The sequence below is a fragment of the Lissotriton vulgaris genome, chromosome 2_1 (genome assembly GCF_964263255.1).
Source record: "Lissotriton vulgaris chromosome 2_1, aLisVul1.2, whole genome shotgun sequence".
NCBI classification, from domain to species: domain Eukaryota; kingdom Metazoa; phylum Chordata; class Amphibia; order Caudata; family Salamandridae; genus Lissotriton; species Lissotriton vulgaris.
The window spans coordinates 30,765,784-30,791,006 of NC_141687.1; the positions used below are offsets into that span (position 1 = coordinate 30,765,784).

At 46.7% G+C, this 25,223-nt stretch overlaps 1 protein-coding gene across 1 annotated transcript in view; it reads left to right on the plus strand.

Annotated features, from left to right (window-relative positions):
• Nucleotides 1-25,223, plus strand: part of LOC147729496 (adenylate cyclase type 10-like) — a 573,747-nt gene that overhangs the window by 347,916 nt on the left and 200,608 nt on the right. The window contains exon 4 of the mRNA XM_086954004.1: nucleotides 3,784-3,979. Coding sequence (XP_086810130.1) covers nucleotides 3,784-3,979 — 196 coding nt within the window. The remainder of the gene's footprint in view (nucleotides 1-3,783; nucleotides 3,980-25,223) is intronic.

The following is a 25,223-nucleotide window of genomic DNA, read 5'->3' on the forward strand; positions in this document are numbered from 1 at the left end:
AACCCTAGCCTGCAGCCCCCCGGCCACCCCAGTACTGCGCCCCTTTATCGCCGACAATTGACTCAACCCTAGCCTGCAGCAGCCCTGCCACCCTAATACTGTGCACCCTCATCTTTGATAATTGACTCAAAAATAGCCTGCAGCACCCCTGCCAACCTAGTACTGTGCACCCTCACCTTTGATAATTGCCTCAAACCTAGCCTGCAGCACCCCTGCCACCTTAGTACTGAGCACCCTCACCTCATACAATTGACTCAACCCTCGCCTGCAGCACCCGGCCACCCCAGTACTGTGCACCCTCACCTCCGACAATTGACTCAACCCTAGCTTGCAGCACCCCTGCCACCTTAGTACTGAGCACCCTGACCTCAGACAGTTGACTCAACCCTCGCCTGCAGCACCCCGGCCGCCCAAGTTCTGCACACTCTCACTTCTGACAATTGACTCAATCCTAGCCTGCAGCACCCGCAGCCAGCCCAGTACTGGCCACGCTCACCCATGACAATTGACTCACCCCTAGCCTGTAGCACCCCGGCCACCCGGTACTGTGCACCCGCACCTCCGACAATTGACTGAACCCTAACCTGCAGCACCCCGGCCACCCCAGTACTGCGCTACCTCACTTCCGACCCACAATAGCCAGCAGCGCCCTGGCCACCCCAGTACTGAGCACCCTCACCTATGACAATTGACTCAACCTTAACCTGCAGCTCCCCAGCCACCCCAGTACTGCGCACCCTCACCTCTGACAATTGACTCTACCCTAGCCTGCAGTACCCCGGCCAACCTAGAACTGCGCACCCTCACGTCGGACAATTGACTCAACCCTATCCTGCAGCACCCCGGCCACCCCAGTACTGCGCTACCTCACTTCCGAACCACAATAGCCAGCAGCGCCCTGGCCACCCCAGTACTGAGCACCCTCACCTATGACAATTGACTCAACCTTAACCTGCAGCTCCCCGGCCACCCCAGTACTGCGCACCCTCACCTCTGACAATTGACTCTACCCTAGCCTGCCCCACCCCGGCCACCCCAGTACTGCACACCATCATCTCTGACAATTGACTCAACCCTAGCCTGCAGCACCCCTGCCACCCTAGTACTGTGCACCCCCACCTTTGATAATTGATTCAAACATAGCCTGCAGCACCCCTGCCACCTTAGTACTGAGCTCCCTCACCTCAGACATTTGACTCAAACCTAGCCTGCAGCACACTTGCCACCTTAGTACTGCGCACCCTCACCTCTGACAATTGACTCTACCCTAGCCTGCAGCACCCCGGCCACCCCAGTACTGCACACCATCATCTCTGACAATTGACTCAACCCTAGCCTGCAGCACCCCTGCCACCCTAGTACTGTGCACCCCCACCTTTGATAATTGATTCAAACATAGCCTGCAGCACCCCTGCCACCTTAGTACTGAGCACCTCACCTCAGACCTTTGACTCAATTCTAGCCTGCAGCACCCCTGCCACCTTAGTACTGAGAACCCTCACTTCTGACAATTGACTCAACCCTAGCCTGCAGCACCCCGGCCATGCCAGTTCTGCACACCCTCACCTTTGATAATTGACTCAATCCTACCCTGCAGCTCCCCGGCCACCCCAGTACTGCGCACCCTCACCTCTGACAATTGACTCAACCCTAGCCTGCAGCACCTCGGCCACCCCAGTACTGCACACCCTCATCTCTGACAATTGACTCAACCCTAGCCTGCAGCACCCCTGCCACCCTAGTACTGTGCACCCCCACCTTTGATAATTGATTCAAAACTAGCCTGTAACACCCCTGCCACCTTAGTACTGAGCACCCTCACCTCAGACATTTGACTCAAACCTAGCCTGCAGCACCCTTGCCACCTTAGTACTGAGAACACTCACTTCTGACAATTGACTCAACCCTAGCCTGCAGCACCCCGGCCACGCCAGTTCTGCACACCCTCACCTCTGACAATTGACTCAATCCTAGCCTGCAGCACCCTCTCCTCTGACAATTGACTCAACCATAGCCTGCAGCACCCCGGCCACCTTAGTACTGAGAACCCTCACCTCAGACAATTGACTCACCCCTAGCCTGCACTACCCGGCCACCCGAGTACCCCGCACTCTCACTTCTGACAATTGACTCAACCCTAGCCTGCAGCACCCCGGCCACCCCAGTACTGCACACCCTCATCTCTGACAATTGACTCAACCCTAGCCTGCAGCACCCCTGCCACCCTAGTACTGTGCACACCCACCTTTGATAATTGATTCAAACCTAGCTTGCGGCACCCCAGCCACCTTAGTGCTGAGCACCCTCACCTCAGACATTTGACTCAAACCTAGCCTGCAGCACCCCTGCCACCTTAGTACTGAGAACCCTCATTTCTGACAATTGACTCAACCCTAGCCTGCAGCACCCCGGCCACGCCAGTTCTGCACACCCTCACCTCTGACAATTAACTCAATCCTAGCCTGCAGCTCCCCGGCCACCCCAGTACTGCGCACCCTCACCTCTGACAATTGACTCAACCCTAGCCTGCAGCACCCCGGCCACCCCAGTACTGCACACCCTCATCTCTGACAATTGACTCAACCCTAGCCTGCAGCACCCCTGCCACCCTAGTACTGTGCACCCCCACCTTTGATAATTGATTCAAACCTAGCCTGCAGCACCCCTGCCACCTTAGTGCTGAGCACCCTCACCTCAGACATTTGACTCAAACCTAGCCTGCAGCACCCCTGCCACCTTAGTACTGAGAACCCTCACTTCTGACAATTGACTCAACCCTAGCCTGCAGCACCCCGGCCACGCCAGTTCTGCACACCCTCACCTCTGACAATTGACTCAATCCTATCCTGCAGCACCCCTGGGCACCCCAGTACTGAGCACCCTCACCCCTGACAATTAACTCAACCCTAGCCTACAGCCCCCCGGCCACCCCAGTACTGCGCACCCTCACCTCGGACAATTGACTCAACCCTAACCTGCAGAACCCTTGGCCACCCCAGTACTGAGCACCCTCACCTATGACAATTGACTCAAACCTAGCCTGCAGCGCCCTGGCCACCCAAGTACTGAGCACCCTCACCTATGACAATTGACTCAACCCTAGCCTGCAGCACCCTGGCCACACCAGTCCTACACACCCACACCTCTGACAATCCACTCAACCCTAGCCTGCCCCACCCCGGCCACCCCAATACTGAACACCCTCACCTCTGACAATTGACTCAACCTTAGCCTGCAGCACCATTGTCATCCCAGCACTGAGCACTCTCACCTCTGACAATCGACTCAACCCTAGCCTGCAGCACGCCAGCTACCCCAGTACTGCGCACCCTCACCTCCAACAATTGACTCAACCCTAGCCTGTAGCACCCCAGCCACCCTGTACTGCGCACCCTCACCAATTGACTCAACCCTAGCCTGTAGCACCCCGGCCACCCCAGTACTGCGTACCTTCACCTTCTACAATTGACTCAACCCTAGCCTGCAGCACCCCGGCTTCGCCAGTTCTGCACACCCTCACCTCTGACAATTGACTCAATCCTAGTCTGCAGCACCCCAGCCACCCCAGTACTGTGCACCCTCACCTCTGACAATTGGCTCAGTCCTGGCTTATACAGCTCCTACTACAGCACTGCAGACACCTCCAAGTACCGGGTCAGTGCTCACCTGAGTTCACTCTTCCCCTATCCAGTTCTACAAACACACTACTCCACCAGAACCTTGCAAACAGATGGCAGTATAGTCCTCTGTAGGCCTAAGCACCTCTTTCTGGTTCTTTTGCAGGTTTGCCAGGCTCGAGGAATGGGATAACTTTAAACCAGCCTACAAGAAAGCCAAGAAACTGGTGCAGCACACAAACGCCTCCTACTTCGCAATATTTGGATATTCCAAGTTCCTTGAGTGCCAAGTCCTTGTACTTCGGAAAGTGCTCATTGATAAAGTGGAGGAATTAGAGGATGTCAAGGAGACCACTTTAGCGGTACAGTAGCTGCGCTTTGTTCACCACCTAGCACCACCAAGTAGGTCCACCAAGCGCAGGCTGGCTCACGCAAGAACAGAGCCAAGGTCCACTGCTCTTACAGTGACACCTGCTGGCTGTGACTGGGGACACTGTTGTTACAGTGACACCTGCTGGCTGCGACTGGGGGTCCTGCTCTTACAGTGACACACCAGCTGGCTGTGACTGGGGCTCCTGCTCTTACAGTGACACATGCTGGCTGCAACAAAGGGTACTGCTGTTACAGTGACACCTGCTGGCTGTGGCTGACAGAACTGCTCCTACTGTGACACCTGCTGGCTGTGACTGGGGGTACTGCTCTTACAGTGACACCTGCTGGCTTCGACTGGGGGTACTGCTCTTACAGTGACACCTGCTGGCTGTGGCTGACAGTACTGCTCTTACAGTGACACCTGCTGGCTGTGGCTGACAGTACTGCTCTTACAGTGACATCTACGGGCTGCGACTTGGGGTCCTCCTGTTACAGTGATACCAGCTGGCTGTGACTGTGGGTCCTGTTGTTACAGTGACACCTGCTGGCTGAGACTAGGGGTACTGCTGTTACAGTGTCACCTGCTGGCTGTGGCTGGGGTTACTGCTGTTACCGTGACATCTACTGGCTGTGGCTAGGGACACTGCTGGTACAGTGACACCTGATGGTTGTGGGTACTTTTGTGCACCTCCTCTGCCTTTTTATATACTGTTCTTGCTTCTTTTTGCATATCTTGCCTCTTTCTGCACCTCTAATGCCACTTCCTGCAACTCTGTTGCTTTTTTCTGCACTTCCCCTGCCTCTTCTGCACCCCTCTTGCCACTTTAAGATCCTCTGTTGCTTCTTTCTGTACCCCTCATGCCTCTTTCACACCAGTCTTCCCTCTATCTACACCCTTCTGCCCTCTTTATGCATCTCTCGTTTCTTTCTGTATCCCTCTTGCCTCCTTGTCTACCCCACTTCCCCCTTGCTACATCTCTGTTGCTTCTTTATGCACTTCTCTTACCTGTTTCTGCACCTCCCTTGCATCTTTCTGCACCTCTGTTGCATCGTTCTGTACCTCTGTTGGTTCTTTCTGAACTTCTCTTGCTCTTTCTGTACCCTTTTTGCCTCTTTCAGCACCTCTCTGCTTCTTTCTGCACCCCTCCTGCCACTTTCTGAACTTCTCTTGCCTCTTTGCGCACCCCTTCCACCTTTTTCTCTACCGCTCTTGCTTCCCTTTGCAGCTCTGTTGGTTCTTTCTGCACTTCTCTTGTTTCTTACTACACCTCTGTTCCTTATTTCAGCAATTTTCTTGCCTCTTTCTGCACTTCTCCTGCTTGTTTCTACACCTCTCTTCTGTCTTTCTGCACTTCTCTTGCGTCATTCTGCACCTCTGTTGCCCCTTTCTGTACCTCACTTGCTTCTTTCTACAACCCTCCTGCCTCTTTCTGCACTTCTCTTGCTTCTTTCTATACTTCTCTTGCCTCTTTCTGCTCCTCTCTTGCCTCTTTGTGGATTTCTGTAGCCTACTTCTGCACTTCCCTTGCCTCTTTATGTACCCCTCTTGCCTCTTTCTGTACTTCTCTAGCTTTTTACTGCACCCCTCCCCTGTCTTTATGTACCTCATTTGCGTCTTTCTGCACCCTTCTTGCCTCTTTCTGCACCCCGTTCACTCTTTCTGCACCTTTTCTGCCTGTTTCTGCAGCTCTCTTGCCTCTTTCTGTACCTCTGTTGCTTTTTCTTCACTTCTCTTGCTCTTTCTGCACACTTTGTGCCTCTTCAGCACCTCTCTGCTTCTTTCTGCACTTCTCTTCCTTCTTTCTGCACCCCTCCTGCCACTTTCTGAACTTCTCTTGCCTCTCTCTACCTTTTTCTCTACCGTTCTTGCTTTTTTTTGCACCACTGTTGGCTTTTTCTGCTCTGCTCTTGCTTCTTTCTACACCTCTGTTGCTTATTTCAGCAATTCTCTTGCCTCTTTCTGTACTTCTCTTGCTTGTTTCTGCACCTCGCGTCTGTCGTTTTGTACTTCTCTTGTGTCTTTCTGCACCTCTGTTGCCTTTTTCTGCACCACACTTGCTTCTTTCTACACCCCTCCTGCCTCTTTCTGTACTTCACTTGCTTCTTTCCATACTTCTCTTGCCTCTTTCTGCTCATCTCTTGCCTCTTTGTGCATTTCTCTAGCCTGTTTCTGCACTTCCCTTGCCTCTTCCTGTACCTCTCTTGCTTCTTTCTGCACTTCTCTTGCTTGTTTATGCACCCCTCTCCTGTCTTTCTATACCTCATTTTCTTCTTTCTGTCCCCCTCTTGCCTCTTTCTGCACCCCTTTCCTCTCTTTCTGCACCTCTCTTGCCTCTTTTTGCAACCCTGTTCACTCTTTCTGTACCTTTTGTACCTGTTTCTGCACCCCTCTTGCCTTTCTCTGTACCTCTGTTGCTTTGTCTGCACTTCTCTTGCTCTTTCTGCACCCTTCATGCCTCTTTCAGCACCTCAGTTGCTTCTTTCTGTATTTCTCTTCCTTCTTCTGCACCCCTCCTGCCTCTTTCTGCACCCTTCTTTCCTCTTGTTTCATCTCTGTTGGTTCTTTCCGCACTGCTCTAGCTTCTTTCTGCACCTCACCTGCCTCTTTCTGCACTTCTATTGCTTCTTTGTACACCTCTGTTCCTTCTTTCAGCAGTTCTCTTGCCTCTTTCTGCACTCCGCTTCCTTCTTTCTACCCCCCTCCTGCCTCTTTCGGTATCTCTCTTGCCTCTTTGTGCACCTGTCCTACCTCTTTCTGCACCCCTCATGCCTATTTTTGCACCTCTGTTGGCTCTTTCTGTACTGCTCATGCTTGATTCTGCACCTCATGTGCCTCTTTCTGTACTTCTCTTGCTTCTTTCTACACCTCTGTTTATTCTTTCATCAATTCTATTGCCTCTTCCTGCACTTCTCTTGCTTGTTTCTGCACCTCTTGTGCATCTTTCTGCACCTCTGTTGCCTCTTTCTGAACTTCTAATGCTTCTTTGTACACCTCTGTTCCTTCTTTCAGCAATTCTCTTGCCTCTTTCTGCACTTCGCTTCCTTCTTTCTACACCCCTCCTGCCTCTTTCTGTATCTCTCTTGCTTTTTTGTGCACCTGTCCTACCTCTTTCTGCACCCCTCTTGCCTCTTTTTGCACCTCTGTTGGCTCTTTCTGTACTGCTCATGCTTCATTCTGCACCGCACATGCCTCTTTCTGTACTTCTCTTGCTTCTTTCTACACCTCTGTTTATTCTTTCATCAATTATATTTATCTTCCTGCTCTTCTCTTGCTTGTTTCTGCACCTCTTGTGCGTCTTTCTGCACCTCTGTTGCCTCTTTCTGCATCTCACGTGCTTCTTTCAACACCCCTCCTTCCACTTTCCGTACTTCTTTTGCTTCGTTCCATACCTCTTTTTCCTCTTTCTGCTCCTCTCTTGCCTGTTTGTGCATTTCTCTTGCCTGTTTCTGCACTGCCCTTGCCTGTTTCTGTACCTCTCTAGCCGGTTTCTGCATCTCTCTTGCCTCTTTCTGCACTTCTCTTGCATCTTTCTGTACCCCTCATGCCTCTTTCACACCACTCTTCCCTATATCTACACCCTTCTTCCCTCTTTCTGCACCTCTCTTGTTTCTTTCTGTACCCCTCTTTCCTCCTACTCCCCACTTCCCTCTTACTACATCTCTGTTGCTTCTTTATGCACTTCTCTTGCTTGTTTCTGTACCTTTCCTGCCTGTTTCTGTACCTCTCTTGCCCCTTTATGTACCTCTCTTTCTTCTTTCTGCACCCCTCCTGCCTCTTTCTGTATCTCTCTTGCCTATTTTTTCACCTGTCCTACCTCTTTCTGCACCCCTCTTGCCTCTTTTTGCATCTCTGTTGGTTCTTTCTCCACTGCTCTTGCTTTTTCTGCACCTCACTTGCCTCTTTCTCCACTTCTACTGCTTCTTTCTTCACCTCTTTTGCTTCTTTCATCAATTCTATTGCCTCTTCCTGCACTTCTCTTGCTTGTTTCTGCACCTCTCTTGCGTCTTTCTGCACCTCTGTTACCTCTTTCTCCACCTAACTTGCTTCTTTCTACACCCCTCCTGCCGCTTTCTGCACTTCACATGCTTCTTTCTATACCTCTCTTTCCTCTTTCTGCTCCTCTCTTGCCTCTTTGTGCATTTCTCTTGCGTGTTTCTGCACTTCCCTTGCCTTTTTCTGTACCTCTCTTGCCTCTTTCTGCACATGTCTTGCTTGTTCCTGCACCTCTCTTCCATCTTTCTGCACCTCACTTGCTTCTTTCTGCATCCCTCTTGCCTCTTTCTGCACCCCTCTCCCCTCTTTTATACCTTTCTTGCCGCTTTCTGCATCCCTGTTCCCTCTTTCTACCCCTTTCCTGCCTGTTTCTGTACCACTCTTGCCTCTTTCTGTGTCTCTGTTGCTTTTTTCTGCACTTCTCTTGCTTTTTCTACACCCTTCGTGTTTCTTTCAGCACCTCTGTTACTTCTTTTCCATCTTTCTGCACCTCTCCTGCCTTTTCCTGTGCCCCTCTTGCCTCTTTTTGCATCTCTGTTGGTTCTTTATGCACCTCACTTGCCTCCTTCTGTACTTCTATTGCTTCTTTGTTCAACGCTGTTGCTTCTTTCAGTAATTCTCCTGCTTCTTTTTGCACATCTCTTCCTTCTTTCTGCACCCCTCCTGCCTCTTTCTGTACCTCTCTTACCTCTTTGTGCACCTGTCGTACTTCTTTCTGCACCCCTCCTGACCCTTTTTGCACCTCTGTTGGCTGTTTCTGTACTGCTCATGCTTAATTCTGCACTTCACTTGCCTCTTTCTGCACCTCACTTGCCTCGTACTGCACTTCTACTGCTTCTTTCTACACCTTTGTTGCTTTTTTCATCAATTCTATTGCCTCTTCCGGCACTTCTCTTGCTTGTTTCTGCACCTCTTGTGCATCTTTCTGCACCTCTGTTGCCTCTTTCTGAACTTCTAATGTTTCTTTGTACACCTCTGTTCCTTCTTTCAGCAATTCTCTTGCCTCTTTCTGTATCTCTCTTGCTTCTTTGTGCACCTGTCCTACCTCTTTCTGCACCCCTCTCGCCTCTTTCTGCACCTCTGTTGGCTCTTTCTGTACTACTCATGCTTAATTCTGCACCTCACATGCCTCTTTCTGTACTTCTCTTGCTTCTTTCTACACCTCTGTTTATTCTTTCATCAATTATATTCATCTTCCTGCACTTCTCTTGCTTGTTTCTGCACCTCTTGTGCATCTTTCTGCACCTCTGTTGCCCCTTTCTGCATCCCAAGTGCTTCTTTCAACACCCCTCCTTCCACTTTCCATACTTCTTTTGCTTCGTTCCATACCTCTTTTTCCTCTTTCTGCTCCTCTCTTGCCTGTTTGTGCATTTCTCTTGCCTGTTTCTGCACTGCCCTTGCCTGTTTCTGTACCTCTCTTGCCAGTTTCTGCATCTCTCTTGCCTCTTTCTGCACTTCTCTTGCATCTTTCTGTACCCCTCATGCCTCTTTCACACCACTCTATCTACACCCTTCTTCCCTCTTTCTGCACCTCTCTTGTTTCTTTCTGTATCCCTCTTTCCTCCTTCTCCCCACTTCCCTCTTACTACATCTCTGTTGCTTCTTTATGCACTTCTCTTGCTTGTTTCTGTACCTTTCCTGCCTGTTTCTGTACCTCTCTTGCCCCTTTTTGTGTAACTCTCTTGCCTAGTTTTTTCACCTGTCCTACCTCTTTCTGCACCCCTCTTACCTCTTTTTGCATCTCAGTTGGTTCTTTCTGCACTGCTCTTGCTTTTTTTGCACCTCACTTGCCTCTTGCTCCACTTCTACTGCTTCTTTCTTCACCTCTTTTGCTTCTTTCATCAATTCTATTGCCTCTTCCTTCACTTCTCTTGCTTGTTTCTGCACCTCTCTTGCGTCTTTCTGCACCTCTGTTACCTCTTTCTCCACCTGACTTGCTTCTTTCTACACCCCTCCTGCCTCTTTCTGCACTTCACTTGCTTCTTTCTATACCTCTCTTTCCTCTTTCTGCTCCTCTCTTGCCTCTTTGTGCATTTCTCTTGCGTGTTTCTGCACTTCCCTTGCCTTTTTCTGTACCTCTCTTGCCTCTTTCTGCACATGTCTTGCTTGTTCCTGCACCTCTCTTCCATCTTTCTGCACCTCACTTGCTTCTTTCTGCACACCTCTTGCCTCTTTCTGCACCCCTCTTTTACACCTTTCGTGCCTCTTTCTGCATCCCTGTTCTCTCTTTCTACACCTTTCCTGCCTGTTTCTGTACCACTCTTGCCTCTTTCTGTGTCTCTGTTGCTTTTTTCTGCACTTCTCTTGCTTTTTCTGCACCCTTCGTGCTTCTTTCAGCACCTCTGTTACTTCTCTTCCATCTTTCTGCACCTCTCCTGCCTTTTCCTGTGCCCCTCTTGCCTCTTTTTGCATCTCTGTTGGTTCTTTCTGCACCCCACTTGCCTCCTTCTGTACTTCTATTGCTTCTTTGTTCAACGCTGTTGCTTTTTTCAGCAATTCTCCTGCTTCTTTTTTCACATCTCTTCCTTCTTTCTGCACCCCTCCTGCCTCTTTCTGTACCTCTCTTACCTCTTTGTGCACCTGTCGTACTTCTTTCTGCACCCCTCCTGCCCCTTTTTGCACCTCTGTTGGCTGTTTCTGTACTGCTCATGCTTAATTCTGCACTTCACTTGCCTCTTTCTGCACCTCACTTGCCTCGTACTGCACTTTTTTACTGCTTCTTTCTACACCTTTGTTGCTTTTTTCATCAATTCTATTGCCTCTTCCGGCACTTCTCTTGCTTGTTTCTGCACCTGTAGTGCGTCTTTCTGCATCCCTGTTGCCTCTTTTTGCATCTCACTTGCTTCTTTCTCTTTCTGCACCCTTTCCGCCTCTTTCGACACCTCTGTTGCTTCTTTCTGCACTTCTCTTCCTTCTTTCTGTACCCTTCCTGTCTCTTACTGTACCTCTCTTGCCTCTTTGTTCATCTCTTCTACCTCTTTCTGTACCTCTCTTGCCTCTCTAAGCACCTCTGTTGCTACTTCATGCACTTCTCTTGCTTCTTTCTGCACCCCACAAGCCTCTTTGACTCCACTCTTGAGTCTTTGTGCACCTCTCCTAAATTTTCTGCACCCCTCTTGCCTCTTTGTACATCTCTGCTGGTTCTTTCTGCACTGCTCTTGCTTCTTTCTGAACCTCACTTGCCTCTTTCTGCACTTCTCTTGCTTGTTTCTGCACCTCTCTTGCGCCTTTCTGCAACTCTGTTTGAACCTCACTTTCTTCTTTTTACACCCCTCCTGCCTCTTTCTGCACTTCTCTTGTTTCTTTCTATACCCTTCTTGCCTCTTTCTGCTCCTCTCTTGCCTCTTTGTGCATTTCTCTCGCCTGTTTCTGCACTTCCCTTGTCTATTTCTGTACATATATTGCCTCTTTCTGCATCTCTCTTGCCTATTAATGCACCTCTATTGCCTCTTCCTGCAACTCTGTTGCTTCTTTCTGCACTTCTCTAGCCTCTTTCTGCACCCTTCTTGTCTCTTTCAGCACCTCTTTTGCTTCTTTCTGCACTTCCCTTCCTTCTTTCTGCACCTTCTTTCCTCTTTCTGTACCCCTCTTGCCTCTTTGTGCACCCTTCTTGCTTCTTTCTGCACTTCTGTTGGTTCTTTCTGCACGTCTGTAGGTCCTTTCTCCACTGCTCGTGTTTCTTTCTGCACCTCTTTTGCAAATTTCTGCATCCCTCTTGCCTCCTTCAGTACCAATCTTCCTTCTTTTTTCACCTCTCTAGCCTCTGTCTGCACACATGTTCCCTCTTTTTTCACCCTTTTTGCCTGTTTCTGCAACTCTCTTGCCTCTTTCTGCAGTTCTCTTGCCTCCTTCTGCACCTCATTTGCCTCTTTCTGCAGTTCTATTGCCTCTTTCTGCACCCCTGTTGTCTCTTTTTCCACCCCTGTTCTCTATTTCTGCACTCATCTTCCATTTTTTGCACCTCTCTTGCTTCTTTATGCACTTCTCTTGCATCTTTCTACAACTCTCTTGCTTGTTTCAGCACCCTCAGTTAATTTGTTGCATCCCTCTTTCCTGTTTCAGCCATTCTCTTGCCATTTTCTGTACCTCTCTTGCCTCTTTCTGTATCTCACTTGCCTCTTTCTGCACTTCTCTTGCTTCTTTCCACACCTCTGTTGCTTCCTTCAGCAATTCTCTTACCTCTTTCTGCACTTCTGTTGCTTGCTTATGTACCTCTTTTGCATCCTTCTGCACCTTTGTTGCCTTTCTCCACCTTTCTTGCCTGTTTCTGCTTCACTCTTGCCTCATTCTGTACCTCTGTTTCTTCTTTTTGCACTTTCTCTTTCTACACCCTCCTGCCTCTTTCTGTACTTGTCTTGCCTCTGTACACCTCTCCTACCTTTTTCTGCATCCCTCTTGCCAATTTCTGTACCTCTGTTGGTGCTTTCTGCACTGCTCTTGTTTCTTTATGCACCTTTCTTGCCTCTTTCTGCACTTTTCTTTCTTCTTTCTATACCCCTGTTGCTTCGGTCGGAAATTCTCTTGCCTCATTCTGCACTTCTCTTCCTTCCTTCTGTACTCCACCTGCCTCTTTCTGTATCTTTCTTGCCTCTTTGTGTACCTCTCCTACCTCTTTCTGCACCCCTCTTGCTTCTTTTTTCACCTCTGTTGGTTCTTTCTGATCTGCTCTTGCTTCTTCCTGTACCTCACTTGCCTCTTTCTGTACATCTCTTGCTTCTTTCTACACCTCTGTTGCTTCTTTCAGCAATTCTCTTGCCTCTTTCTGTACTTCTCATGCTTGTTTCTGCAATTCTCTTGCATCTTTCTGCACCTCTGTTGCCTCTTTTTCATCCTCACTTGCTTCTTTCTGCATCCCTCTTGCCTCTTTTTGCAACCCTGTTCCCTCTTTTTGCACCTTTCCTGCCTATTTCTGCACCTATTGTGCTTCTTTCTGTACCTCTATTGCTTCTTTCTGCACTTCTCTTGCCTCTTTCTGCACCATTTTTCGTATCTTTCAGCACCCCTGCTACTTCTTTCTGCACTTCTCTTCCTTCTTTCTGCACCCCTCCTGCCTCTTTCGGTACCTCTCTTGCCAATTTGTAAATCTCTCCTACCTCTTTCTGCACCCCTCTTGCCTCTTTTTGCACCTCTGTTAGGTCTTTCTGCACTGCTCTTGCTTCTTTGTGTACCTCTTTTGTAAGTTTCTGCATTCCTCATACCTCTTACTGCACCCCTCTGCCCAATTTCTCCACCTATCTTGCTTCTGTCTGCGCTTATCTTGCTTCTTTCTACACTGCTCTTGCTTCTTTCTGCACCTCTCTTGCACATTTCTGTATCCCCTTTACCTCTTTCTGCACCCCTGTTCCCTCTTTCTGTACCTTTCATGCCTGTTTCTGCACCTCTCTTGTCTCTTTCGACAACTCTGTTGCTTCTTTCTGCACTTCTTTTGCCTCTTTCTGCACCCCTATTGCCTCTTTAAACACCTCTGTTGCTACTTTCTACACTTCTCTTGCTTCTTTCTGTACCCCTCATGCCTCTTTAACACCACTCTTCCCTCTTGCTGCACCCTTCTTCCCTCTTTCTGCACCTCTCTTGTTTCTTTCTGTATCTCTCTTGCTTCATTCTCCACCCCACTTCCCCCTTACAACATCTCTGTTGCTTCTTAATGCACTACTCTTACTTCTTTCTACACCTCTCTTGCTTGTTTCTGCGCCCTCAGTTAATTTGTTGCATCCCTCTTTCCTGTTTCAGCCATTCTCTTGCCATTTTCTGTACCTTTCTTGCCTCTTTCTGCATCTCACTTGCCTCTTTCTGCACGTCCTTGCTTTTTTCCACACCTCTGTTGCTTCCTTCAGCAATTCTCTTACCTCTTTCTGCACTTCTCTTGCTTGTTTATGTACCTCTTTTGCATCCTTCTGCACCTTTGTTGCCTTTCTCCACCTTTCCTGCCTGTTTCTGCTTCACTCTTGCCTCATTCTGTACCTCTGTTGCTTCTTTTTGCACTTTCTCTTTCCATACCCTCCTGCTTCTTTCTGTACTTGTCTTGCCTCTGTGCACCTCTCCTACCTTTTTCTGCATCCCTCTTGCAAATGTATGTACCTCTGTTGGTTCTTTCTGCACTGGTCTTGTTTCTTTATGCACCTTTCTTGCCTCTTTCTGCACTTTTCTTTCTTCTTTCTATACCTCTGTTGCTTTGTTCAGCAATTCTCTTGCCTCATTCTGCACTTATCTTCCTTCCTTCTGTACTCCACCTGCCTCTTTCTGTATATCTCTTGCTTCTTTCTACACCTCTGTTGCATCTTTAAGCAATTCTCTTGCCTCTTTCTGTACTTCTCATGCTTGTTTCTGCAATTCTCTTGCATCTTTCTGCACCTCTGTTGCCTCTTTTTGCTCCTCACTTGCTTCTTTCTGCATCCCTCTTGCCTCTTTTTGCACCTCTGTTCCCTCTTTTCGCACCTTTCCTGCATATTTCTGCACCTATTGTGCTTCTTTCTGTACCTCTATTGCTTCTTTCTGCACTTCTCTTGCCTCTTTATGCACCCTTTTTCGTATCTTTCAGCACCCCTGCTGCTTCTTCCTGCACTTCTCGTCCTTTTTTCCGCACCCCTCCTGCCTCTTTCGGTACAGCTCTTGCCAATTTGTAAATCTCTCCTACCTCTTTCTGAACCCCTCTTGCCTCTTTTTGCGCCTCTGTTAGGTCTTTCTGCACTGCTCTTGCTTCTTTGTGTACCTATTTTGTAAGTTTCTGCATTCCTCATGCCTCTTTCTGCACCCCTCTTCCCTATTTCTCCACCTCTATTGCTTCTGTATGCACTTCTCTTGCTTCTTTCAACACTGCTCTTGATTCTTTCTGAACCTCTCTTGCACATTTCTGTATCCCTCTTGCCTCTTTTTGCAACCCTGTTCCCTCTTTTTGCACCTTTCCTGCCTATTTCTGCACCTATTGTGCTTCTTTCTGTACCTCTATTGCTTCTTTCTGCACTTCTCTTGCCTCTTTCTGCACCATTTTTCGTATCTTTCAGCACCCCTGCTACTTCTTTCTGCACTTCTCTTCCTTCTTTCTGCACCCCTCCTGCCTCTTTCGGTACCTCTCTTGCCAATTTGTAAATCCCTCCTACCTCTTTCTGCACCCCTCTTGCCTCTTTTTGCGCCTCTGTTAGGTCTTTCTGCACTGCTCTTGCTTCTTTGTGTACCTCTTTTGTAAGTTTCTGCATTCCTCATACCTCTTACTGCACCCCTCTGCCCAATTTCTCCACCTATCTTGCTTCTGTCTGCGCTTCTCTTGCTTCTTTCTACACTGCTCTTGCTTCTTTCTGCACCTCTCTTGCACATTTCTGTATCCCCTTTACCTCTTTCTGCACCCCTGTTCCCTCTTTCTGTACCTTTCGTGCCTGTTTCTGCACCTCTCTTGTCTCTTTCGACAACTCTGTTGCTTCTTTCTGCACTTCTTTTGCCTCTTTCTGCACCCCTATTGCCTCTTTAAACACCTCTGTTGCTACTTTCTACACTTCTCTTGCTTCTTTCTGTACCCCTCATGCATCTTTAACACCACTCTTCCCTCTTGCTGCACCCTTCTTCCCTCTTTCTGCACCTCTCTTGTTTCTTTCTGTATCTCTCTTGCTTCATTCTCCACCACACTTCCCCCTTACAACATCTCTGTTGCTTCTTAATGCACTACTCTTACTTCTTTCTACACCTCTCTTGCTTGTTTCTGCGCCCTCAGTTAATTTGTTGCATCCCTCTTTCCTGTTTCAGCCATTCTCTTGCCATTTTCTGTACCTTTCTTGCCTCTTTCTGCATCTCACTTGCCTCTTTCTGCACGTCCTTGCTTTTTTCCACACCTCTGTTGCTTCCTTCAGCAATTCTCTTACCTCTTTCTGCACTTCTCTTGCTTGTTTATGTACCTCTTTTGCATCCTTCTGCACCTTTGTTGCCTTTCTCCACCTTTCCTGCCTGTTTCTGCTTCACTCTTGCCTCATTCTGTACCTCTGTTGCTTCTTTTTGCACTTTCTCTTTCCATACCCTCCTGCTTCTTTCTGTACTTGTCTTGCCTCTGTGCACCTCTCCTACCTTTTTCTGCATCCCTCTTGCAAATGTATGTACCTCTGTTGGTTCTTTCTGCACTGGTCTTGTTTCTTTATGCACCTTTCTTGCCTCTTTCTGCACTTTTCTTTCTTCTTTCTATACCTCTGTTGCTTTGTTCAGCAATTCTCTTGCCTCATTCTGCACTTATCTTCCTTCCTTCTGTACTCCACCTGCCTCTTTCTGTATATCTCTTGCTTCTTTCTACACCTCTGTTGTATCTTTAAGCAATTCTCTTGCCTCTTTCTGTACTTATCATGCTTGTTTCTGCAATTCTCTTGCATCTTTCTGCACCTCTGTTGCCTCTTTTTGCTCCTCACTTGCTTCTTTCTGCATCCCTCTTGCCTCTTTTTGCACCTCTGTTCCCTCTTTTCGCACCTTTCCTGCATATTTCTGCACCTATTGTGCTTCTTTCTGTACCTCTATTGCTTCTTTCTGCACTTCTCTTGCCTCTTTATGCACCCTTTTTCGTATCTTTCAGCACCCCTGCTGCTTCTTCCTGCACTTCTCGTCCTTTTTTCTGCACCTCTCCTGCCTCTTTCGGTACAGCTCTTGCCAATTTGTAAATCTCTCCTACCTCTTTCTGCACCCCTCTTGCCTCTTTTTGTGCCTCTGTTAGGTCTTTCTGCACTGCTCTTGCTTCTTTGTGTACGTCTTTTGTAAGTTTCTGCATTCCTCATGCCTCTTTCTGCACCCCTCTTCCCTATTTCTCCACCTCTATTGCTTCTGTATGCACTTCTCTTGCTTCTTTCAACACTGCTCTTGATTTTTTCTGCACCTCTCTTGCACATTTCTGTATCCCTTTTACCTCTTTCTGCACCCCTGTTCCCTCTTTCTGTACCTTTCGTGCCTGTTTCTGCACCTCTCTTGTCTCTTTCGACACCTCTGTTGCTTCTTTCTGCACTTCTCTTGCCTCTTTCTGCACCCCTATTGCCTCTTTAAACACCTCTGTTGCTACTTTCTACACTTCTCTTGCTTCTTTCTGCACCCCTCATGCCTCTTTAACACCACTCTTACCTCTTGCTGCACCCTTCTTCCCTCTTTCTGCACCTCTCGTGTTTCTTTCTTTATCTCTCTTGCTTCATTCTCCACCCCACTTCCCCCTTACAACATCTCTGTTGCTTCTTTATGCACTACTCTTACTTCTTTCAACACCTCTCTTGCTTGTTTCTGCACCCTCAGTTAATTTGTTGCATCCCTCTTTCCTGTTTCAGCGATTCTCTTGCCTTTTCTGTACCTCTCTTGCCTCTTTCTGCATCTCACTTGCCTCTTTCTGCAAGTCCTTGCTTCTTTCCACACCTCTGTTGCTTCCTTCAGCAATTCTCTTACCTCTTTCTGCACTTCTCTTGCTTGTTTATGTACCTCTTTTGCATCCTTCTGCACCTTTGTTGCCTTTCTCCACCTTTCCTGCCTGTTTCTGCTTCACTCTTGCCTCATTCTGTACCTCTGTTGCTTCTTTTTGCACTTTCTCTTTCTACACCCTCCTGCTTCTTTCTGTACTTGGCTTGCCTCTGTGCACCTCTCCTACCTTTTTCTGCATCCCTCTTGCAAATTTATGTACCTCTGTTGGTTCTTTCTGCACTGCTCTTGTTTCTTTCTGCACCTTTCTTGCCTCTTTCTGCACTTTTCTTTCTTCTTTCTATACCTCATTTGCTTTGTTCACCAATTTCTTGCCTCATTCTGCACTTCTCTTCCTTCCTTCTGTACTCCACCTGCCTCTTTCTGTATCTTTATTGCCTCTTTGTGTACCTCTCCTACCTTTTTCTACACCCCTCTTGCTTTTTTTTTCACCCCTGTTGGTTCTTTTTGCTCTGCTCTTGCTTCTTCCTGTACCTCACTTGCCTCTTTCTGTATATCTCTTGCTTCTTTCTACACCTCTTTTGCTTCTTTAAGCAATTCTCTTGCCTCTTTCTGTACTTCTCATGCTTGTTTCTGCAATTCTCTTGCATCTTTCTGCACCTCTGTTGCCTCTTTTTGCTCCTCACTTGCTTCTTTCTGCATCCCTCTTGCCTCTTTTTGCACCTCTGTTCCCTCTTTTTGCACCTTTCCTGCATATTTCTGCACCTATCGTGCTTCTTTCTGTACCTCTATTGCTTCTTTCTGCACTTCTCTTGCCTCTTTATGCACCCTTTTTCGTATCTTTCAGCACGCCTGCTGCTTCTTCCTGCACTTCTCGTCCTTTTTTCCGCACCCCTCCTGCCTCTTTCGGTACAGCTCTTGCCAATTTGTAAATCTCTCCTACCTCTTTCTGAACCCCTCTTGCCTCTTTTTGCGCCTCTGTTAGGTCTTTCTGCACTGCTCTTGCTTCTTTGTGTACCTATTTTGTAAGTTTCTGCATTCCTCATGCCTCTTTCTGCACCCCTCTTCCCTATTTCTCCACCTCTATTGCTTCTGTATGCACTTCTCTTGCTTCTTTCAACACTGCTCTTGATTCTTTCTGAACCTCTCTTGCACATTTCTGTATCCCTTTTACCTCTTTCTGCACCCCTGTTCCCTCTTTCTGTACCTTTTGTGCCTGTTTCTGCACCTCTCTTGTCTCTTTCGACACCTCTGTTGCTTCTTTCTGCACTTCTCTTGCCTCTTTCTGCACCCCTATTGCCTCTTGAAACACCTCTGTTGCTACTTTCTACACTTCTCTTGCTTCTTTCTGCACCCTCATGCCTCTTTAACATCACTCTTCCCTCTTGTTGCACCCTTCTTCCCTCTTTCTGCACCTCTCTTGTTTCTTTCTGTATCTCTCTTGCTTCATTCTCCACCCCACTTCCCCTTTACAACATCTCTGTTGCTTCTTTATGCACTACTCTTACTTCTTTCTGCACCTCTCTTGCGTCTTTCTGCACCTCTGTTGCATCTTTGTGTACCTCTGTTGGTTCTTTCTGTACTTTTCTTCCTTCTTTCTGCACCCCTACTGCCTCTTTCTGAACATCTCTTGCCTCTTTGTACACCTCTTCTACCTTTTTCTCTACTGCTCTTGCTTCTTTTTGAACCACTGTTGTTTCTTTCTGCACTGATTTTGCTTCTTTCTGTACCTCACTTGCCTCTTTCTGCACTTCTCTTGTTTCTTCCTTTCTACACCTCAGTTTCTGCTCTTCTCTTGCTTGTTTCTGCACCTCACTTGCTTCTTTCTGCACCTCACTTGCTTCTTTATGCACCTCTCTTGCCTCTTTCTGCACCCCTGTTCCCTCTTTCTGCTCTTTCTGCACCTTTCCTGCCTGCTTCTGCACCTCTCTTGCCTCTTTCTGTACCGCTGTTGCTTTTGTCTGTACTTCTATTCCTCTTTCTGCACCCTTCGTACCTCTGTCAGTACCTCTGTTGCTTTTTTCTGTGCTACTCTTGCTTCTTTCTGCACCTCACTTGCCTCTTTCTGTACTACTATTGCTTCTTTGTACACATCTGTTGCTTCTTTCAGTAATTCCCTTGCCTCTTTATGCACTTCTCTTCCTTCTTTCTGCACCCTTCCCACCTCTTTCTGTACCTCTCTTGCCTCTTTGTGCACCTGTCCTATATCTTTCTGCACCCCTCTTGCCTCTTTTTGCACCGCTGTTAGTTCTTTCTGCACTCCTTGTGCTTCTTTCTGCACCTCACTTCCCTCTTTCTGCACTTCTCTTGCTTCTTTCTACACCTCTGTCGCTTCTTTCAGCAATACTATTGTCTATTTCTGCACTTCTCTTGCTTGCTTCGGCACCTCTCTTCCGTCTTTCTGCACCTATCTTGCCTCTTTCTGTATCTCACTTGCTTCTTTCTACACCCTCCTGCCTCTTCCTGCATGACTCTTGCTTTTTTCTGCACCTTTCTTGCCACTTTCTGCTCCTCTTTTGCCTCTTTGTTCTCCTGCCTGTTTCTGCACTTCCCTTGTCTCTTTCTGTACCTCCCTTGCCTCTTTCTGCACCTCTCTTATCTCTTTCTGTACTTCTCTTTCTTCTTTCTTTCTGCACCTCTCTTGCTTCTTTCTGCACCCTTCTTCCCTTTTTTGCATCCCTCTTGCCTCTTTCTGCTATTCTCTTGCCTCTTTCTGCACCTTACTTGCATCTTTCTGCACTTCTCTTGCTTCTTTCCACACCTCTATTGCTTCTTTCAGCAATTCTCTTGCCTCTATCTGCACTTCTTTTGCTTGTTCTGCACCTCTCTTGTGTCTTTATGCACCTCTGTTGCCTTCTTCCACACCTCACATCCGTCTTTCTGTACCCCTCTTGCCGCTTTCTGCACCCCTCTCTTTTCTCTTTCTGCTCATCTCTTGCCCCCTTCTGCATCCCGGTTCCCTCATTCTACACCTTTCTTGCCTGTTTCTACACCTCTCTTGCCTCTTTCTGTACCTCTGTTGGTTCTTTCTTTACTTCTCTTGCTCTTTCTGCACCCTTCATGCCTCTTTCAGCACCTCAGTTGTTTCTTTTGGTACTTCTCTCCATTCTTTCTGCACCACTTCTGCCTCTTTCTGTACCTCTCTTGCCTCTTTCTGCACCTCTTCTACCTTTTATGTACCACTCTTGCTTCTTTTTGCACCTCTGTTCTTTCTGCACATCTCTTGCTTCTTTCTGTACCTCTGTTGGTTCTTTCTGCTCTTCTCTTTCTCATTCTGCAGCCTTCGTGCCTCTTTCAGCACTTCCTTTGATTCTTTCCACATCTCTGTTGCTTTCTTTCACCAATTCTCTTGCCTCTTTCTGCACTTCTCTTTCTTCTTTCTGCCCCCCTCCTGCCTCTTTCTGCACCTCTGTTCATGTACCTCTCATGCCTCTTTCTGCACTTCACTTGCTTCTTTCTGCACCTCTCTTGCCTGTTTTGGCACCTCTGTTACTTCTTTTTGCACTTCTCTTGCCTCTTTCTGCACCTCTTACTTAGATGTAGTTTTACCTCCTGCCCTATTATGCACTAGGGCCTTACAGGGGAGGTCATTCCAATCACGCGGGTACCCCAACCCATAGCATACCCTAGTGTATGTAGGTGTTTTCACTGTATTCTAAGTGTTTTTCAGCACAGCACGGGCTCCAGGACTGGTTAGTCAGAGTCAGTTACAATCAGTACCAGTCAGCAAAAAGTTGGGGGCACAGGATGACTTTGCAACAAGACCTCTTTCTGCACCTCTGTTGGTTCTTTCTGCATATCTCTTGCTTCTTTCTGCAGCTTTCGGGACTTATGTTGCCTCTTTCTGCATCTCTTTAGCTTCTTTCTGTGCTTTTCTTCCTCCTTTTGCCCATGACCTACCTCTGTAGACATTGTTATAAATAATCACTTAAAAAAACATAGGCTTTTGGGATGTTATAGGTAGGAATTAGCATTTAAAAAAAACATAGCAATTCACTGAAAAAAGCATAGGTTTGAGGGACGTTCTAGTTAGAAATAAACATTTAAAAAACCTTTGAAATTCACTGAAAAAACCCATAGGTTTCAAGGACGTTATAGTTAGAAATTAGTATTTAAAAAACCTTTGAAATTCACAGAAAAAAACATAGGTTTCAGGGACGTTATAGGTAGAAATTAATATTTGAAAAACCTTAGAAAAAAACACAGGTTTCATGGATGCTATAGTTAGTTGGACATTTCACTCATACAAAACCAGTGAAATTCGGCTGTTATAGTTAGTTGAGCTAACTATAATTCGTGCCTCTGAAATGCACTGCTGATGATGTCACATATTACATAATTCATTACATGGTTAGTGACATCACTGATGACATGACTGATGTTATCTCAAATGGCATCCCTGATGACATCATCCATGTGATAATCTGATACACTTCCTAATACCCTAATATAACCTTTGATACACCCACTCTAATATACAGACTACCATTTACGTCCCTAGACACACCGATACCAGTTACTACATACCCACTCACTGATTCCTAGGTTTACACACACATCCACTTATTCAACCATACAATCACTCATACAGGCAGTCACTCATCAATACAGTACTATCATATGCACTCATACACCTATTCAGACACTCACACACTGCCACTCATCCATAGAGTTAGTCACACACCTAGTCAGTCATGCAAAGAATCAATCAAAATTCCATTTAGGAAATGAATTTGTACTTGTATAGCGCACCTATACCCTGAGGTGTCTTGGCGCTGTACACATACCACTGTGGTACCCTTCCTGATTTTTCCCTGTGAAATGCCCACTCCTTGGCACCCCCAAGGTGAAGCCAGCATCCCAGCGCTGTTGGGGCCGTTGTGGAGATTAAGCAAGCTATTGCCCAGAGTTGCAGAGTGGGAACCATGATTAGAATAGGGACCGAGGCGAGAATGATCAGGTCCGAGGAAATTGAGCCCAAGACTCGCCGAGGCGGCAATTGAATCCTGGTCCCAGGCCAGACCTCTGCATCAGGGTCTGCCGCTCTAATGATTGAGCTACACTACTCACCTATACAGTTATACACACAACCTCACATATTCATACAGATACTAACACATTCTTACTCCCTTATACAATCACTGATACAAGCACACACTTATCCATGCAGCCACTCTCACAATCACTCACTCTCACATATAGTCATTTATATAGTCCAACACTCACATATGCTGCCTTTTACATATGTAATTACTCACACATGTAGCGCATCCATTCACTCACCAACACACCCATACACACACTCACCCACCCATATAGCCCTTCACAGATGTATTCTTGAACCCATACACCCAGTGAAGCTCTCACTCACACATCTATACACAGTCACACCCCCCCCACCCACCCACACATACACTCAGGCACCCATACAGATACTCAGACAACCAATCAATAACCCACATAGAAACTGATGTAGCTTCTCACCAACCCATGCAGCCGCTTACACACCAACTGACAGACTGATACAGACATTCACACAGATTAGTCACTAACCAATACATTCAGTAAGACATATTTAATCACTCACCTATACAGTCAGTCATGCACCTACTAAATCATCCATTCAGACACTTATATAGCCACTCATTCTTCAATACACCTTGGTATGTGTATATATATATATATATATCGATCACCAACACAATTATACTCGCACTCCACCAGGATTGTGTGTATAGCAGGTTTATTTCAACAGCATGCCTTAACAGCATGCTATTACTAACCAACGCGTTTCAATCTTTCGATCTTGATCACGGTTACAAACATTTGTCCCTCCTTAGTTTTATCATTTTATACCAGGAAGTCATAGTCGCATTATCATGATGCATTATGGTACTGGTAGTTACATCATACATTTATATCGTTTTTTTATTTTTTTCATTTAATTTTTACAGTGTTAAACCATTGCATTCAATTACTGGTACTGGTCAGTACACCTGTATTTATTCTGTTGACTTTCGCATTTCTAAGCACTAGACATTTTAAATCCTCTAAGTGAGTTGGTACAAATAAATGCTCTTATATTTCCTTCGACATTTCGGCCTATATACGCCCATCATTAGGTGCCTTTGTATATGATAATACATTAAGCTTCTGTATATGATTATGCATTCAAACTCACTTAGAGGTTACTTGGTAATGAATTGATTACATTTGAAATATATATACAATGCGTGGTAAAATGGGCGTATATAGGCCGAAATGTCGAAGGAAATATAAGAGCATTTATCGCAGTCGATACGCGGGGCCCATGACGCAGAAAATAGCTACATGGCATCGCGCCAATAAACGTATGGGATGGTCCGACAAATTCACTAAGGCCACGCCGCTATGGGCTTCACAGAAGCTTGGCTCCCTTTGTTACCAACTGGACTTTGATAAATGGGACACCACAGGCATATCCACACTAGGAGACATGATTCATAGAGGGAAACTACTAACTTTCACCGACCTGCAACAGAAATACTCCCTTACTCAAGGTGAGGCCTTTCGATACCTTCAAATCAAACATGCTATTCTTGCCAATGTGTCTGACCTCTCCTCTCTCCCGGCAGCCTCACCCCTTGAGGACAGACTGCTCTCTAAGCCCCTCCAAGCGAAGGCCATATCATATACCTATCGTAAACTGTGTCACAACATGCCAGACTCCTTCTAGGCTTTGCGTGACAAGTGGCAGGGGGATGTGGGACACCTGGAAGATGAGGAATGGCTGGCAGCGTTGATGTCCCCCAGGGAAACGGCGATTAATCATCGCTTCCGGTTGATCCAACTGAAAGTTTTAAATAGAGCATACATGTCCCCCGCCCCTTTTGGCCAGGATAGGTAGGCGTCCATATGACCTAACCGGTCCTCGGAAGCTTGTTTCCGGTCCAGGGAAGGCATGGCTTGGCAGTTCGGGCTGGACTGTTCCCATGAGGCACAGGGTCAGACTGATTTGCATATGGCCATGTCTGAACTGGGGTGGCAGAGTGGGCTAAAGAACAGTGATGGATTAAACCCAGATCTGCTGACTGGGTGTGAGTGTTTGATTGGTTCAGATGCTCCGTCTATCACCACCCCCTTTTGTACCACTTTGTTCGCCATAAGTTGGCAGGGTATGCTCAGACGTGAGTCCCTTGCTCACTTTGCCACTGGATTCAAGCAATCCGGGCTGAAGATGGCTGAAATGCCAGAAACCGGTCCTCGGAAGCTTGTTTCCGGTCCAGGGAAGGCATGGCTTGGCAGTTCGGGCGGAATGTTCCCATGAGGCACAGGGTCAGACTGATTTGCATATGGCCATGTCTGAACTGGGGTGGCAGAGTGGGCTAAAAAACGGTGATGGATTAAACCCAGATCTGTTGACTGGGTGTGAGTGTTTGATTGGTTCAGATGCTCCGTCTATCACCACCCCCTTTTGTACCACTATAGATATATATACATATATAAATATATATAAATATATATATATATATATATATATATATATATATATATATATATATATATATATATATATATATATATATTATATATATATATATTTATATATATATATATTTATATATATATATATATAAATACTTATATTTATATATATATTCACTGAAAAAAACCATAGGTTTCACACCAGTTATAGTTAGGAATTAGCATTTAAAAAACCTATTAAATTCACTGAAAAAACCATAGGTTTCACACCAGTTATAGTTAGCTGGAAATTTTACTGATATAAAACCATTGAAATTCCCACGTTATAGTTAGTCGGACTCACTATAACTTGCGCGTGCAATGCACTGCTGATGACATCACATATTACATCACTCATGACATGGTCAGTGACATCA